This window comes from Scyliorhinus torazame, chromosome 16 (genome assembly GCF_047496885.1).
Source record: "Scyliorhinus torazame isolate Kashiwa2021f chromosome 16, sScyTor2.1, whole genome shotgun sequence".
In the NCBI taxonomy this organism is placed as follows: Eukaryota; Metazoa; Chordata; class Chondrichthyes; order Carcharhiniformes; family Scyliorhinidae; genus Scyliorhinus; species Scyliorhinus torazame.
The window spans coordinates 167,833,679-167,849,428 of NC_092722.1; the positions used below are offsets into that span (position 1 = coordinate 167,833,679).

At 44.5% G+C, this 15,750-nt stretch overlaps 1 protein-coding gene across 3 annotated transcripts in view; it reads right to left on the bottom strand.

Annotated features, from left to right (window-relative positions):
* Positions 1-15,750, bottom strand: part of ablim1b (actin binding LIM protein 1b) — a 521,461-nt gene that overhangs the window by 56,696 nt on the left and 449,015 nt on the right. For all 3 annotated transcript variants that reach the window (XM_072479453.1, XM_072479452.1, XM_072479451.1), the window contains 2 exons: positions 12,791-12,826; positions 4,902-5,031 (listed from right to left, as the gene is read on the bottom strand). In XM_072479453.1, coding sequence (XP_072335554.1) covers positions 4,902-5,031; positions 12,791-12,826 — 166 coding nt within the window. The remainder of the gene's footprint in view (positions 1-4,901; positions 5,032-12,790; positions 12,827-15,750) is intronic.

Here is a 15,750-nt window from a genome sequence, read left to right on the forward strand (position 1 = left end):
GATGGACAAGTACCCCATTCCAAAGCTGGCTGGAGGCCAATCATATAGTTAAACATGAACCATGCTTATCAGCAACTTGAGTTGGACGATGCTTCCCAAAGTTATGTCACAATTAACATACACAAGAATTTGTTTCAGTACACGCGCCTCCCTTTCGGCATGTCATCAGCTTGTACCATATTCCAGAGAATGATGGAAAGTGTATTGCAAGGACTGCCACATGTGATAGTATACCTGGATGATGTATTGATAATGGGATTGATGGAAGCACAGCATCCAGCTAACTTGGAAGAGGTGCTGAGAAAATTTCAAGAGGTTCGATTTTATCTCAAGAAGGAGATATGTACTTTCCAGCCCTATGAAGTGCCGTACCTGGGTTACCTGGCAGATGTACATGGGTTGCACCCCATAGAAGACAAGGTTAGAGCAATAAAGAGGCATCAGCCCCTAGAAAGACATCTGAGCTTAAGTCCTTCTTCAGAATGGTGAATTATTATGGGTGTTTTCTGCCAAATCCGTCGACATTCTTGGCCCCCATACATGTGTTACTAAAGCAGCACCAGCATTGGTTTTGGACGATGCCTCAGAGAGAAACTTTTAACAAGGTAAAGCAGTTAATACATTAATCTTGTTTATTGGTGCACTTCGACCCATACAAAATATTGGTATTAACACGTGATGCCCCTCTTTATGGCGTTGGTGCAGTTTTTCATATTACGAATGATGGGTCTTAAAGACCTTTAGGATACGTCTCCAGAGCCCCCTCAGAGGCTGATGAAGGCTATTCTAATGTTGAAAAGAAAGGGTTGTCAGTCATGTATGGAGTAAAGAAGTTCCACCAGTATGTGTATGGAAGGCATTTTACCGTTGTAACGGACAAACCACTTTGGGTCTTTTTAAGGAAGACAGGGCCATTCCACCAATCGCATCAGCAAGGATTCAGCATTGGGCATTAATCTTATCAGCATATTGAGTATACAAAATGCCAAACAGCATTACATTTGAAATGAAAAATTAAATGAAAATCGCTTCTTGTCACAAGTAGGCTTCAAATGAAGTTACTGTGAAAAGCCCCCAGTCGCCACATTCCGGCGCCTGTTCGGGAGGCTGGTACGGGAATTGAACCGTGCTGCTGGCCTGCCTTGGTCTGCTTTCAAAGCCAGCGATTTAGCCTACATTTAATGTCAGGCTGATTAGAAGTGTTCCTATGTGATTCCAGGATTGATAAGGGATCAATAATTGGGATACTATCTTGACCAGCAAGGCCCAGCTTTTACCTACATGGGGTATAACATTGGCCAAAACTTTACAGCTCTCTCGGGGTAGGTTGACAGGTGGGTTGGCCATAAAGTAGACCTACCCACCTTGTTGTAATTTTACCCATGGTGGGGGAGGTGCTGGTTGGCCCACTCACCCTGTACTAATGTAGACCCTTAAGTAGCCAATTAATGGTTACTTGAAGGCCGCCTCCTGCCACTGTTGGGATTCTACCTAGACTGAGGAGGCCGACATCCAGTTCAACAGGTAAAATCTGGAGTACTGGTAGCTGGTCATGGAGAATGCTGCCTTTTAAGGTCTCCTTTATAGATCGGAGGCTCCCCGAAGATATTCTCCCGCCCCATATTTCCCCAACCCCACCGCCTTGTCCACCTCGACCTCCATCTCCCCCACTGGGGAAAGCTGGTCTAGTGCATGTGGTCTCACCCCCAACTTTTTCATTTGGGGCAGGGATCCTGTCCCGGTGTAAAATTCAACCCATTGTACTGAAATGGGAAAGAGCCATTGTGAGGGGAGCTGCAACCACTCGTGTCCAGATACAGAGAATACTGTACACAGGCAACGAGCAGCCCTGCATCAGAACAGGCCTTTGGGCCGATTAGATGAAAAGCTGAGGCCAGGGTTTATAAAAACAGATGAGCAGATCATATGGAAACGTAGGATCAAGCGAAACATCGCATTGTAACATAATGCAGTGTTGTAAATTATAATGTAGTTAACTGGTTGAATAAACTGGAAAAAATGTTGATATACTACTTATAATTGTGGAATATGTTGTTGGTCAGCAGGATATGCTGTTGCTCAGTGGGATATGCTGTTGGTCAGCGGGATATGCTGTTGGTCAGTGGGATATGCTGTTGGTCAGCAGGATATGCTGTTGGTCAGCAGGATATGCTGTTGGTCAGTGGGATATGCTGTTGGTCAGCTGGATATGCTGTTGGTCAGCAGGATTTGCTGTTGGTCAGTGGGATATGCTGTTGGTCAGCAGGATATGCTGTTGGTCAGGAGAATATGCTGTTGGTCAGCAGGATATGCTGTTGGTCAGTGGGATATGCTGTTGCTCAGTGGGATATGCTGTTGGTCAGCGGGATATGCTGTTGGTCAGGAGGATATGCTGTTGCTCAGTGGGATATGCTGTTGGCCAGTGGGATATGCTGTTGCTCAGTGGGATATGCTGTTGGTCAGCGGGATATGCTGTTGGTCAGTGGGATATGCTGTTGGTCAGCAGGATATGCTGTTGGTCAGCAGGATATGCTGTTGGTCAGTGGGATATGCTGTTGGTCAGCTGGATATGCTGTTGGTCAGCAGGATATGCTGTTGGTCAGTGGGATATGCTGTTGGTCAGCAAGATATGCTGTTGGTCAGGAGAATATGCTGTTGGTCAGTGGGATATGCTGTTGGTCAGTGGGATATGCTGTTGGTCAGCAGGATATGCTGTTGGTCAGCGGGATATGCTGTTGGTCAGTGGGATATGCTGTTGGTCAGCGGGATATGCTGTTGGTCAGTGGGATATGCTGTTGGTCAGTGGGATATGCTGTTGGTCAGCGGGATATGCTGTTGGTCAGTGGGATATGCTGTTGCTCAGTGGGATATGCTGTTGCTCAGTGGGATAAGCTGTTGGTCAGCGGGATATGCTGTTGCTCAGTGGGATATGCTGTTGGTCAGTGGGATATGCTGTTGCTCTGTGGGATATGCTGTTGGTCAGCGGGATACGCTGTTGGTCAGTGGGATATGCTGTTGGTCAGCAGGATATGCTGTTGGTCAGGAGGATATGCTGTTGCTCAGTGGGATATGCTGTTGCTCAGTGGGATATGCTGTTGGTCAGCGGGATATGCTGTTGGTCAGTGGGATATGCTGTTGGTCAGCAGGATATGCTGTTTGTCAGGAGGATATGCTGTTGGTCAGCAGGATATGCTGTTGGTCAGTGGGATATGCTGTTGGTCAGCGGGATATGTTGTTGGTCAGGAGGATATGCTGTTGCTCAGTGGGATATGCTGTTGGTCAGTGGGATATGCTGTTGCTCAGTGGGATATGCTGTTGGTCAGCGGGATATGCTGTTGGTCAGCGGGATATGCTGTTGGTCAGTGGGATATGCTGTTGGTCAGCAGGATATGTTGTTGGGCAGTGGGATATGTTGTTGGTCAGCAGGATATGTTGTTGGTCAGCAGGATATGCTGTTGGTCAGCAGGATATGCTGTTGGTCAGCAGGATATGCTGTTGGTCAGTGGGATATGCTGTTGGTCAGCAGAATATACTGTTTTCCAGCAGGATTTGCAGTTGGTCAGTGGGATATGATGTTGGTCAGGGGAATATGCTGCTGGTCAGTGGGATATGCTGTTGGTCAGCGGAATATGCTGTTCACCAGTAGGATATGCTGTCGATCAACGGGATATGCTGTTAGTCAACGGGATATGCTGTTCGCTAGTAGGATATGCTGTTGATCAACGGGATATGCCGTTAGTCAACGGGGTATGCGGTTGGTCAGCGGCATATGCTGTTCGCCAACAGGATATGCTGTTGGTCAGAAGGATATGTAGTTGGTCAGTGGAATTTGCTGTTCACCAGCAGGATATGCTCTGTGTCAGCAGGATATGCTGTGATCAGTGGGATATGCTGTTAGTCCCCTTCCTGCCTGAACAGAGGGAATAGGGTATAGCAGCCCTGTGCTTTCCATATAAATGGCAGAGAAGAGGTTTGGGCAAGATCATGTGGGTGATAATGGGGGTTGAGAGGGGCAGGGGCATGATGACTGGAGCAAGAACACATGCTTATTAACACATGCTCATAAAGGGCATTCTTTGATTAAGCTAGAGGGAATTTCTATCCTTCCTAACAACTACTGACCTGCTTCATTTTGATGGGAAAGTTTGCCTGCTTAAGGTCCTGTTAAAGTACCACTGAAGTCCTCTTGAACAGTTTACATAAATGTATGAGGCATCTGCCTGGAAAACGCTGCTAGGTTTGTATTCGAGACAGCGGTAAACAGCCATGTCTGGGCAGGAAAGGAAAATGCTCATCTATAACTACTCATCTTCTCTCAGTTTATTTGATTTAGTTTAATTGGTTGTTCATTTGCTGCAAAGAGAGTATAAATACTCATCTGCCTGGTTTCCACTGGGTGGTTAGGGTTAAGAGAAACCCCCATGTTTTTGCACTTGTTTACTTTTTGTGTTGTCGATGTAACAAAGGTCACTGGCTTCTTCCTGAAAGTAGCCAATGTTATGCCTGTCCGCATTCAGAATGAGCACTCCAGTAAAATTGAACATCACACAAACCTTACATTATTATAAGCTACATGATTTAAAATGATTATGCTCATTTTTGAAAGAACATCATGGGATGTATTTTAGCACTCAGTGACACCACTAACATGTAATTTTCGGCATTTGAAAACTTGCAACGTCGTTCAATACACAGCTTGCCATTATCGCTCAGGCATGAAACAGTATAATAGCTGAGAAATACAAAAGTTTCTTTCCAGCCTGCAAGAAACCCCACTTGTGACTCGCCATTGGAAATAAAATTGTCCATTCTGTGAATTACTTTCAAAGTTTCATTTTCAAAATAAAAATCCCCATTTTCTTTTGGGTTTTAAAGTTCTGTGATTGGGTTGTTTTACTTACCAGGTCTGTGAAAGTGCTGTGGAGAGCGGGCAACAGTGGGTGTATAACAGTGCCGATTATAGACAGGAGAGTTGATGGAACCTTGACTGGAGGACCTATGCACCATTCGATCCCGTGCATCATGGTACCCCTAAAACACATGTACATATATTTCACACCCGAGTCAGACAAGCCAGAGAGTTATATTAAACGTTATTCTCTTTAAATGCAAACATGACATATGCTGGAATGTTTACACAAAATTCAACAGTGGATTGATCGGACAGTATAAAAACAGAATGGTGCGAATGTATTAATAATGAAAGTTAGATGCAGCGTAGTCTGCAGTTGAATTCACCAATGGACCCATCCATCATTACCACCATATTTTCCAAGACTTGCAGGCTAGCACAACGGGTTGCGCCGTTGATGTTCATTACTGTGACGTTCAAGGTTCAACTTGCTACATTATTTGGCTCCCAATGTCGTACTGCATTCCCAAGAAACATTGTTCAGGCACACCAGACACCACTGTGAAAGAAGGGAATATTAGAGCAAGGAGAGCTCCCTACACTTCTCTCATGCATTGTTGAATGGCCAGGTTTCGTTTACCCTTGAATAAGGCCTGAGTGCAGGTTTTGAGAAGTATTCAAGAACTGGGAGGGGAATAAATGGATTCTACACCCCCACAGACCACTATTAAATAATGCAAGAGTAATAAAAATACTTGAGAGATTTTTACAATCCATTCTATTACATCTAATGTAATCTGTGTAATAATATGCTGTTAAGCAAAATGGAGCGAAGACAAGTTGAGATACAGTTCAGCCATAATCTAATCGTTTGGTGAAGCAGGATCAAGGTCCTGAACAGCCTACAGGAAGGTCCTAGATGTCTATATATGTCAACCGGCTATGTTTCATGCAAGCATTTCATGTTTCCGGGGCAGTGTGCATCTTTGTGTGTAAAGGTCAGTATGGTTTTTAGGTCTTATTCCTTGATGCTTATGCTCTACCAATCAAATGCCTTTTCACAAAGCAGGTGGGAATCCATGCAAGATTAGAATGCCTACCCACAGCGTGAAGTGGTGATGAATGAATGACTGCGACCAGCAACAGGAGGCAAAGAGCAGCATTGATGATGAGGGAGATGGGATGTGTAAAGAATAAAGAGGAAGCAAGATGGAATGGAAGGCCAAAGTTCAAGGCCAGGATAGTGTCGTGTTATTCACCTTGGGGTAACATGGACTGCAACACGATGCAGAGAAATGATCACGCCTACACCAAACATAGGCGTTGGTTCACTAAGCTTTATTGAACTTCAGTAACGAAGCACACAGCTGCCTGTGGGTTGACTGTCTACTACTCTAAGTAAACTAACATTAACTATCTAGACCAGGCTAGCTCTGATACACGTGCAGAAGGTGTTGAATGATTTGTACACCCTGACTGTCACTACAGTTGTCACCAGTGGAAAGAGGCGGAGTGCTGATGCCTCGTGTGTTTTATAGCTGGAAGCCCCCCTCTGGTGTTATGTCTGGTGATTGTTCGTGTTCTGTTCTGTATGTTGATTGGCTCACCTGGGTGTCTGTCACTGCCTGCTTTTACCTCATGATGTGCATGGGTGCATATTATGACAGGTAGCAGAGCCAGGATCAGCCGATGGGGAAGGGGAAGTGGAGGATGTCAGATCGAGATGAAGCAAGAGGATAGAAAAACGGCTGGGTAGGGGAAAAGGAAACCTGTTTAATCTATAGTTAGGAAAGAAGTTCAGCTTGAGCAGAAGGCAGAAACAAAATAAGTGTGTCAGGTTGGCATACTGGAGAAGAGAGCCAGCCTGAATCAGCAGGCTTAATGACAGCCTGTGAATTGGGTGGGTAACTAGAGATCTTTTGCACTCATTTTATAAATTTAGAGTACACAATTCACTTTTTCCAATTAAGGGGCAATTAAGCGTGGCCAATCCACCTACCCTGCACATCTTTGAGTTGTAGGGGCGAAACCCACACAAACACGGGGAGAATTTGAAAACTCCACACATACAGTGACCCAGGGCCGGGATCAAAACTGGAACTTCGGCGCCGTGAGGCAGCAGTGCTAACCACTGCATCACTATGCTGCCCTTTTGCACTAGTTTTAAATATACTGTGCTAGAATCAGGTCCTGCTCACAAAGACCATGGCCGGGATTCTCCGAGCCAACGTGCCGCAATCGCGCTCGGTGTAGGTGCGGAGAATGGGCGTCAGACACGCGAACGGGTCCGACGCCGCTTCCGCGATTCTCCAGCAACCAGAGAATCGCCGCCAGCCGCGCACGCGCGATCGACGCGGCGCCAGTCGGGGGCCGTTGAAAGAGGCTCCGCGGTCGACCGCGAGTTCCCGCCGGCGTGGTTCTCGTATGGATCCACACGGCGGGAGCTCGGCGTTGCGGCGGCGGTGGCCGTCCTGCTGGGGAGATGAGTCTCCGGGGGGGGGGGGGCTCCACAACGGCCAGGCCGCGATCGGGGGCCACCAATCAGCGGGCCAGTGTGGCAGAAGGTAGGCCCCTCCCAGATCGCGCGCGCCCACTGAATGGTGGCCCACGATCGCGGCCTGGCCGTTGTGGAGGGCCCCCCCCCCGGAGACTCATCCCCCCACCAGGATGACCAGGGCGCGCGCGATCTGGGAGGGGCCTACCTTCTGCCACACTGGCCCGCTGTGTGGGTCTGCCATGTCGCGCGGGATTGGCGCCACAGGTGGCCGGCGCGCACACCCGGGGCCGTAAGTGCAGGGCCGCGTATCGGCAGCCTGAGCTGCATGGAGCACTCCGGCGCCGCGGGCCACGGAATCGTTGGGCCAAGGGGCCCGTTGTCACCGGCGTGAAACACTCCGCTGTTTACGTCAACATCAACACTTAGCCGCCGCATCGAAGAATCCCGGCCCATGAACCTGCGGTGGGGCTGACGAGGCATTGAAGTCTCCGTTCACATCGGCGGGACCGGAAAGATCTCACTGGCGTGAAGGTCTGGAAAATTATAGCCCGTTTCCATTGTCTTCAGGGTGAACGACCAGTATTGGGAGTTTCTGTATTTGCAGGCTTTTGTTCCAACAATTAAACCGGATCGTTCAGCTGCTAAAACACTAATAGCCTAGTTTTAAAAGGTCCTGAATGTAAATTTTGTTTACTACAAAACTGTCTACTCTGTGATGTTATAGAAATGTACAGCATGTGAAGAGCTAATGTTATGTCACAATTAGCCACTAGATGGAGCTAGGGTCAGTACTATAAAAGGTACTTAGGCTTCTGGGAGAGGGTGGAGTAGAGGAGGGGAGACTGGGGTGAAGTGCATAGTAGAGCTAGAGAGGATAGAATATAGTTACAGTTAGAGTATAGAGATAGTGTTAGTGAGTGTAGTTCAATATAATCTATTTGTTTACTGTAGGAATAAGTGTCAAACTTTAATTTAAATAGTGTAAATAAATTTAGCTTTGTTGATGAACCTAGCTTCAAGTGTCTTTGTGAACATTATGCTTTCCATCCTGAAGACAACCTCACAAAGATCACCACATACTCGACCTCAATATAACTAGAAAATAGTTTTGTATATTTTTTTGAAAGTCATTTTCAGTAATGTAAAATCGGGTTTACCACAGCTGGTGCAATGGCTCTTGTGATTTAAAATAATTATTTTTTGTGGTAAACTAATTTTCAGCTGCATTAATAAAACTTTAACACGTTACCACTCTTAAATGAATCAAGGAACATTTTTTAAGCAAAATTTTATTAAAAATGAGTTTTGCCATCTTTGTTTTATAAATTTAGAGTACCCAATTTTTTTTTTTCCAATTAAGGAGCAATTTAGCGTGGCCAATCCACCTACCCTGCACATCTTTGGATTGTGGGGGTGAAACCCACGCAGACACAGCGAGAATGTGCAAACTCCACACGGACAATGACCCGGGGCCGGGATCGAAACCGGGTCCTCGGTGCCGTGAGGCAGCCGTGCTAACCAGTGCACCACCGTGCCAGCCCTGAGTTTTACAGTCTTGCTTGATTGCGCTGGCCCATGGCAGATTTGGGCATAAGGCGATATGAAAATGAGCTTGAGCAGCAACTGGGGAAAGCAAAACACTTTTCAAATCAGGGTCAATTGCCCCTTAGCGTCCAGGAATGTGCAGGTTAGGTTGTGAAATTACTCGGATAGAGTGGGGTTGGCGGGGAGTGGACCTGGGTAGAGTGCTCTTTCGGAGGTTCGGTGCAGACTGGATGGGCCGAATGGCCTGCTTCTGCATTGTAAGGATTCTATGGTGTTTTTCCCAATTTCCTAGGCTGGCATGCCCACAGATATTAAATTTAATTTGTTAACAAATGCTTTTGACAAGTGTGAGTGATAAGGAAAACAGTAAACAGTTCATGAAAAAATTCACAATTAATTATAGGCCCTAATATCATTGTGACTTTGCCAAACTGTCATATTCATTTTTCACAATTTAGGTACAAGTCATCTGGAAACATTAAGCTCGTATTTGAAATGTGCAACAAGTCCCAGATGCTTGGGCGTTCCAAACAAATGTTGTTTCAGAGAATCATGCAATTTTATTATCACAAAGCTCTGGTTCTGTTGCCAGCTGTGATAATCTTCACCGAATACTATAGCCAATGTTACTCCTTCAGTTCTCACATCTGTCCCAAATGATGAGAGACTACACTGGAAAAGTAAAGCAAGTAGACCGATGTGTTGCTAAGTTTACTTTTGCCATTATTTTGATTAAAATCTCCATTTGGCCAATGAGGTCTCCAAACAGACTGACAAACACATCAAATATTATTTTAATTGAAAATCTGTTTTTCAATACTTTTAAAGCTACAGTTATCCCTTTTGCCCCCCCCCCCCCCCCCCCCCGCCCCCGCCCCCCTGCTCAACCTAGTGGAACTTTTTCACTTCAAAGTCAATAATACTCCATTAACATTGGCTTGGATAAGTCAGGAAAAATAATGGCCCCTCAATACTCCCTTAACTTCTTTATGAGCTGAATTTCTGGTCAACATTGCAGAGAGGTAGGAAGCTCCAAGAAATACAGCATTTGTTCCAGGTTTGTTAGAAGCCGTTGTTATTTTACTCCAGTGAAAAGTGGAAGTACATTGCACAATAACTAGAGTGCACTCTCTTGGTCAGACAGGAAAACACACCAAGTAAAAAAAAAACTTTATTCAAAACTAACTCAGAATGACTCATTTTTTGAGAGAAAAGCCACAAACAGCAATAGCATCTATCATATAGCTTAGCGACATTACGAAGCAGGGAGGTTGACAACGAGTATGCAGAGTTAGTAAAGCTGGGAGCAGAGGTCGATTGTGAGATTCAATGGCTTTGGAAGAGAGTTTTTGAGGGTGGTGGAGCGGGGGGAAGGGGAATAAAGACTTAAAACCAGCTTTCTTGGGTCCCTTCTTTAAAATCCTCAGAGTATATTTTTGACTCAAAGGTAGCGGAGTAAGACTGATGCAGTGTGTATACCTGAGACAGTGAAAGGAAGAAAAAATTACTTCCTCAAGGGCACAGATCAATTGCTGATTGTGTGAGCACATCTGGTAATGTTCTTCATTGATTAAACCAAGTATTTGATTGTGCTATCTATCCTTATCATTGATCATGTCTGCATTAGGACTAATTATCCTCTGCGTGTGTGTGGTGGTATGACCTGATTGATTAAAGATGTGAAAATAATCAATTTTATGTGGCACTTGGTATAGATTTCACAGATCTGTCAATATGGAATGAGAATAACTGTAATTTAGTCATGAAAACCACTGATCAATTATAGAAACCTGTGAAATAGCCAATGGCAGCGACAGCTCAGTGCGTGTACATGATCCTGAACATACTTAAAGAAGTCCCTCAGGTACAATGTGCAGCACCAGAATGATAGTGTGTGGACTCATCCATGTGAACCCCCCCCCCCCCCCCCCAACCTTCCAGGGGTCACCAGGTGAAGCTCACTTTCTTTCACATGGGGAAAGGAAGAAGGAAAGCTTGAAGGGTAAACATGATGCAACTTACTGTTAGCAGCACCTTGCTGTTTATAAATTGCCTGCCACTTTACCCTACACTACAACAGTGACAACACTTCAAGAATGTTCCATTGAGTTGTCATTTCCACGGCTCAACTCAAAGTGCCCATCGTTTAGGGGATGCCATTGTGCCTCGGAGGCCCAGATGGTGAGCCCCCAACATTATGGGGGCGATTCGCCGAGCCCCGTGTCGGGCCAGAGAATCGCCGCAACCGTGCGACGACGCCCCAACGCGGGCGTGCGATTCTCCGAGGTGCGGAGAATCGGCGCCATTTGCGCCAGCACGTTTGGCACGGCGCCGGCCGCGGGGTCCCGCCGGCGCCATTCACCCCTGGTCGCTGTCGGGGGGCAGCCTGTGGAGGGAGGGAGGCTCCATCCCCAGGGAGGGTCCTCCGATGGGGTCTGGCCCACGATTGGGGCCCACCGATCGGCGGGCCGGCCTTTTCCCCCAAGGCCTATGTTCTGGCGCGGCCGGGCCCTGAACACCGACGCATGTTGGGTCGGGGCCGGAGCGTTAAAGAAGTCCCCCGCGCATGCGCAGGTTGGCGCGGCCCAGCTGCTCATGCGCCGGGAAGGGAGGCTGGAGCGGCGTGAACCGCTCTAGCGCCGTTCTGACTCCCTGTGGGGGACAGATTTGGTCGTCCCCGGGCCCGTTTCGCGCCGTCGTGAATCGCGACGACGTTCACGACGGTGCGAACACTTGGGCTCTATTTGGGAGAATCACCCCCCCACATATGTTGCATGTGAGAATATTGAACGGAGAATGGTAAAAATGGTGACAGCGTTTTATGTGCTCTCTCAGAATTGATTCTAACTGCTGCATATCATTAGGGAGGGGAGCTAAAAAGAGGAGATTTTTTAAAAAAGAGTCAATAATCATACAGTTCCTCAACAGTTGGATATTATACAGCTTTGCGAACATTACATTTTAAGAATATGAACGTCCAGGATTCATGAATGCTCTGAGCAAAAATTGGTACTGTTTGGTTATAAAAATAGAGAAAATTTAAAAATCACAGTGGCGCTAAACGAATAATTCTTTGGGATAGTTCAAGCAAGGACCTTCACTCCCATTGGCTATTGATAGAGCCCCAAACAAGGTAATAACACTACATTGCTACTTTCACAATGTAATATATTTCACATCAGTGAAAGTACCCGATACAAACAAGCACTGTGAAATAAAAATTAGAATGCATATCACTGTAAGGAATTTGGTGTTCTAATTAATGGATATCTTGTTGTTAATGGGTATTTGTTTAATGGTTTAGTTCCTTCTATATTTGTTTTATTAAACACGCTCACTAGTGAAGACTCAAAATGTCACACAAACTCAAAAAGACATTCAGCCGTCACTAGCAATGTCAGCTTTGTTTTAGAAATCTTACAACAAAGGATAACATTTTCACAGTTACACACAGCGATTATAATGCAATGTTAAAATACTAATTACAACAAAGACCTCCTGAGAGCCTGTTTTAATTAGGGAAGTTGTCCTGAAAAACAAGGCAACAGTAAATTTCTGGAGTGCCAGCATTTGAAAGGCAAAAGGCAGATAAAACCATTGAGTTGCAACCCTTCATTATCATCCACCTTTCGGAAAAATATTACCCTGTCTTTTCCCTTTCAGATGCTGTTGTGCATTTCCAGCATTTCATGATTTACAGCATCTCTACCATAAGATTGTAAAGTGGGAGAGGGTTACATTTGGCTACAATGCAATGTGCTTTGCTTCAGCATCCGGGAAGAACTGTTCGGACCAACGTCCCAATTCTACTGGTCCACTGAAGCCTACACCCTTGCATGAAGCAAATGAAGACCACGAAGAAGAGCTGAGAACTGAATACGAAGGAATTTACTGACCTCGGTGGAAGGTGTGGGGGAAAGTGTCCTTGGCGACTGTGAGATATTAAAAAGAAAAAAACAAACATGTAAAACTATTTTCCTGGTAACATCATATAGAAACTGATCGTGTCTCTCAGAAAATGACTCACCAAGAACCTCTCAATATGTTTCTGGAGGATATATTTTTGAAACATAGACACTTTGGGATGAAAAAATGCTACATTACAATAAACAAGATGTCGACATTCATGCAATAATGCAAACCAGCAATACTGGAGGCCAAAGTACATCAAAATGCATGAGATAAGGCAAGCAGATACTTAACAGCCAGAATAAAATATTATGAAAATGCAAACTGAGCTGCAACTATGGACAGTGCACACAGCGATAGTTTTCTCGATTAACTGTGTAATTTGATCGTTTTAGTTTAGTAAAGGGGATCACGTCAAAACACATTTCTTGGAAAGTATGCAGTATTTGACGAGTAATGTGCCTTTTTCTTGGTTTGGACCATCTCCATAGCTGGTCTGAAGTTATTGTCCACATTACAATGAACAGGTTTTCTCCAAGATATGAGATGCAAACTCCTCTCTATCTCTCTCTCTCTTTCTCTCTCTATCTCAGTGATGTATTATGATCCCAGACCCGACCTCAACAGTGGCTAGGATACTGGACAGAAACACCAATATTTTATTTTAATTTTGTAAGACGGTGAGGAAAGGATACCTCGCTCCAGGAGTTATTTCACGAAAAATAGGGATATGGTATTTTAAAATAAATGTTATTACTCTCACAGTATTAAACTATATTTAACATCACACAAGAAAATAGTTTAAAATTATCCCCTAAACAATGTTAATCAACATAGTAATGCAATAACCCTTAACTGCTATCTTTATTCCCATTCAAACAACAAAAGAAAATCTCAGTTCTCAATCCTCTTTGAAATACAGTTGACACTCAGAAATACCTGCTTTATAGGGGTGTTATTTGAAACTATTTAAAAGGAAAGACCTGAATCCTGGCAGAACCATGCAGCGATTTTGGCTGTATTGCTTCACAATCTGCTTCTCAGCTTGCTTCAGCTCACCTTCTAATCACACAATTCTGAACTGCTTGAAAAGAAACTGCTAATCTGTCTAGACACATCTTTAACTGAATTCAATATAAAACTCAATTAAACTGCTTTTCTGCCAATTACCTGGTACCTTAGCTCCTCCCATTAATTACATAATTTTACCAAGCTGAAACACAATGGGCAAGACTTGCCCGCTCCTCAAGATGGCTGGAAATTCCGGTCCCACGCCAGCGCACGGGTTTCCCAGTCAAGAGGGGTTCTGTCACTGAGAAATCCCGTTGGCAATGGCAGGGTCAGTAGATCCCACTGGTGGGCTGCCTCTGCCACCAAAAAACACGTAGTGGGGTGGTCGGTAAATCCCATCAATGTATCTAATTTACTCTACAGGGAACCCCCTTAATCAAACAATACTCCATTTGCCAAAATTTTACGATGCCCTAATTGAACTCATAGCATCCAAAACCTTTCAAACCAGGATTCTTTAAAAACACTACTGCAGCAGTCATACACACTAACCCGGCTTTTAATCCTTACTGCACCAAATACCTATAATACAATATATCTGAAATACCTACATTCATCACAGTTGCCACCAAAGTAGACAAATTGGACAAAGAATTAAATAACCTGGAAATCTCCCATATTGTATAAAAAGTCTTTTTATGATAGATTTTAGTATGAACATAGGTGGGATATTTTGAATAAATACAAGAACACTCCTGAAAACATTTCCTCCCTGATGAACAATAAACTAGTACCTATGTTCTCTCTCTCTTGTTAATGAAAAGAACTAAAGTTGTATCTTGCAGGTATATTGTTAATTAATACATACTTTCATTATAACTTTATCAAATATAGTTAGAACTTTATTAATGCTCCCAATGTATCTTCGTCCTTAGAATCAGAGCTACATTGCCAGGTCATTGAACATATGCTCAGACCAGCACGATGTGTTAAATAAAAATGTTCTTTGGTAGGCCACCAAAATTGCGAAGCGAACATGAAAGCTCATTTACCTGCAAGAATTTCAACACATAAAATAACTTTTCATCTCCTTCTTCAACCTCTCTACAAGAGGGGATTTACAATGGAGAGATGCAAGAGGAGGTTTTGACGTGGAGCATAATCGCAAACTGGTTTCCCTTCAGTTCTGCTCTCACCTGAAATTCCTGTTAGAACATGCAGCATTTGAAACCTAAATTTTTGGTCCAATGATTAAGCGCTGCTTGCACCCACCCTGATGATTCAGTACATGAAGGCTCTGCTGTGTGTAACACTAAGCCATAAAGCAGGAGGTTCACTGGCTTCAATTCGTGCTCAGCCAGCTGAGCTCATGTTGGCAGCAGAGTGTTACAACTGGCCTCAGCTTCCTTGGCAGAAAATAGGAAAAATAAAGATCAGCCAAAGTTCCCAATCATGATCGCTATCTAATAAATCTTGTTGAAGCTCGACATTTGATGCGGAATGAACAGGACTTAGCTGAGCTACGATTGCCCCTACAATTGACTAGTTTTCCAACGCTCATTATTAAAACTTTCACATGGAGCATAATGACTTTGGTGAAGCACAGAGATCATGTGGTACTCATGGAGCTACATACTGACATGTCGATGGCAAATTAACTCTGCAAGGACAATCCTTATGCCTTGCTGTCTGATATTCTGAAGAGCTTTGATCTTCTGCACTAATACGTGTGCCTAATGACACTGCGCTGTGCATTTTGAGTAATACAAGGATCATGTAAAAAAAACCTGCTTCATCTTTGGAACACATAAATTTAAATGCAACAAAGTCCATTTCAAAACACTTTAGCATTTCCACAAGGCTCCTGGGGAGCATTGGTCAAGTGGAGAATCATCAACCTTTATCTTTTTTTATTTTGTCAATTATGTCACTGCTG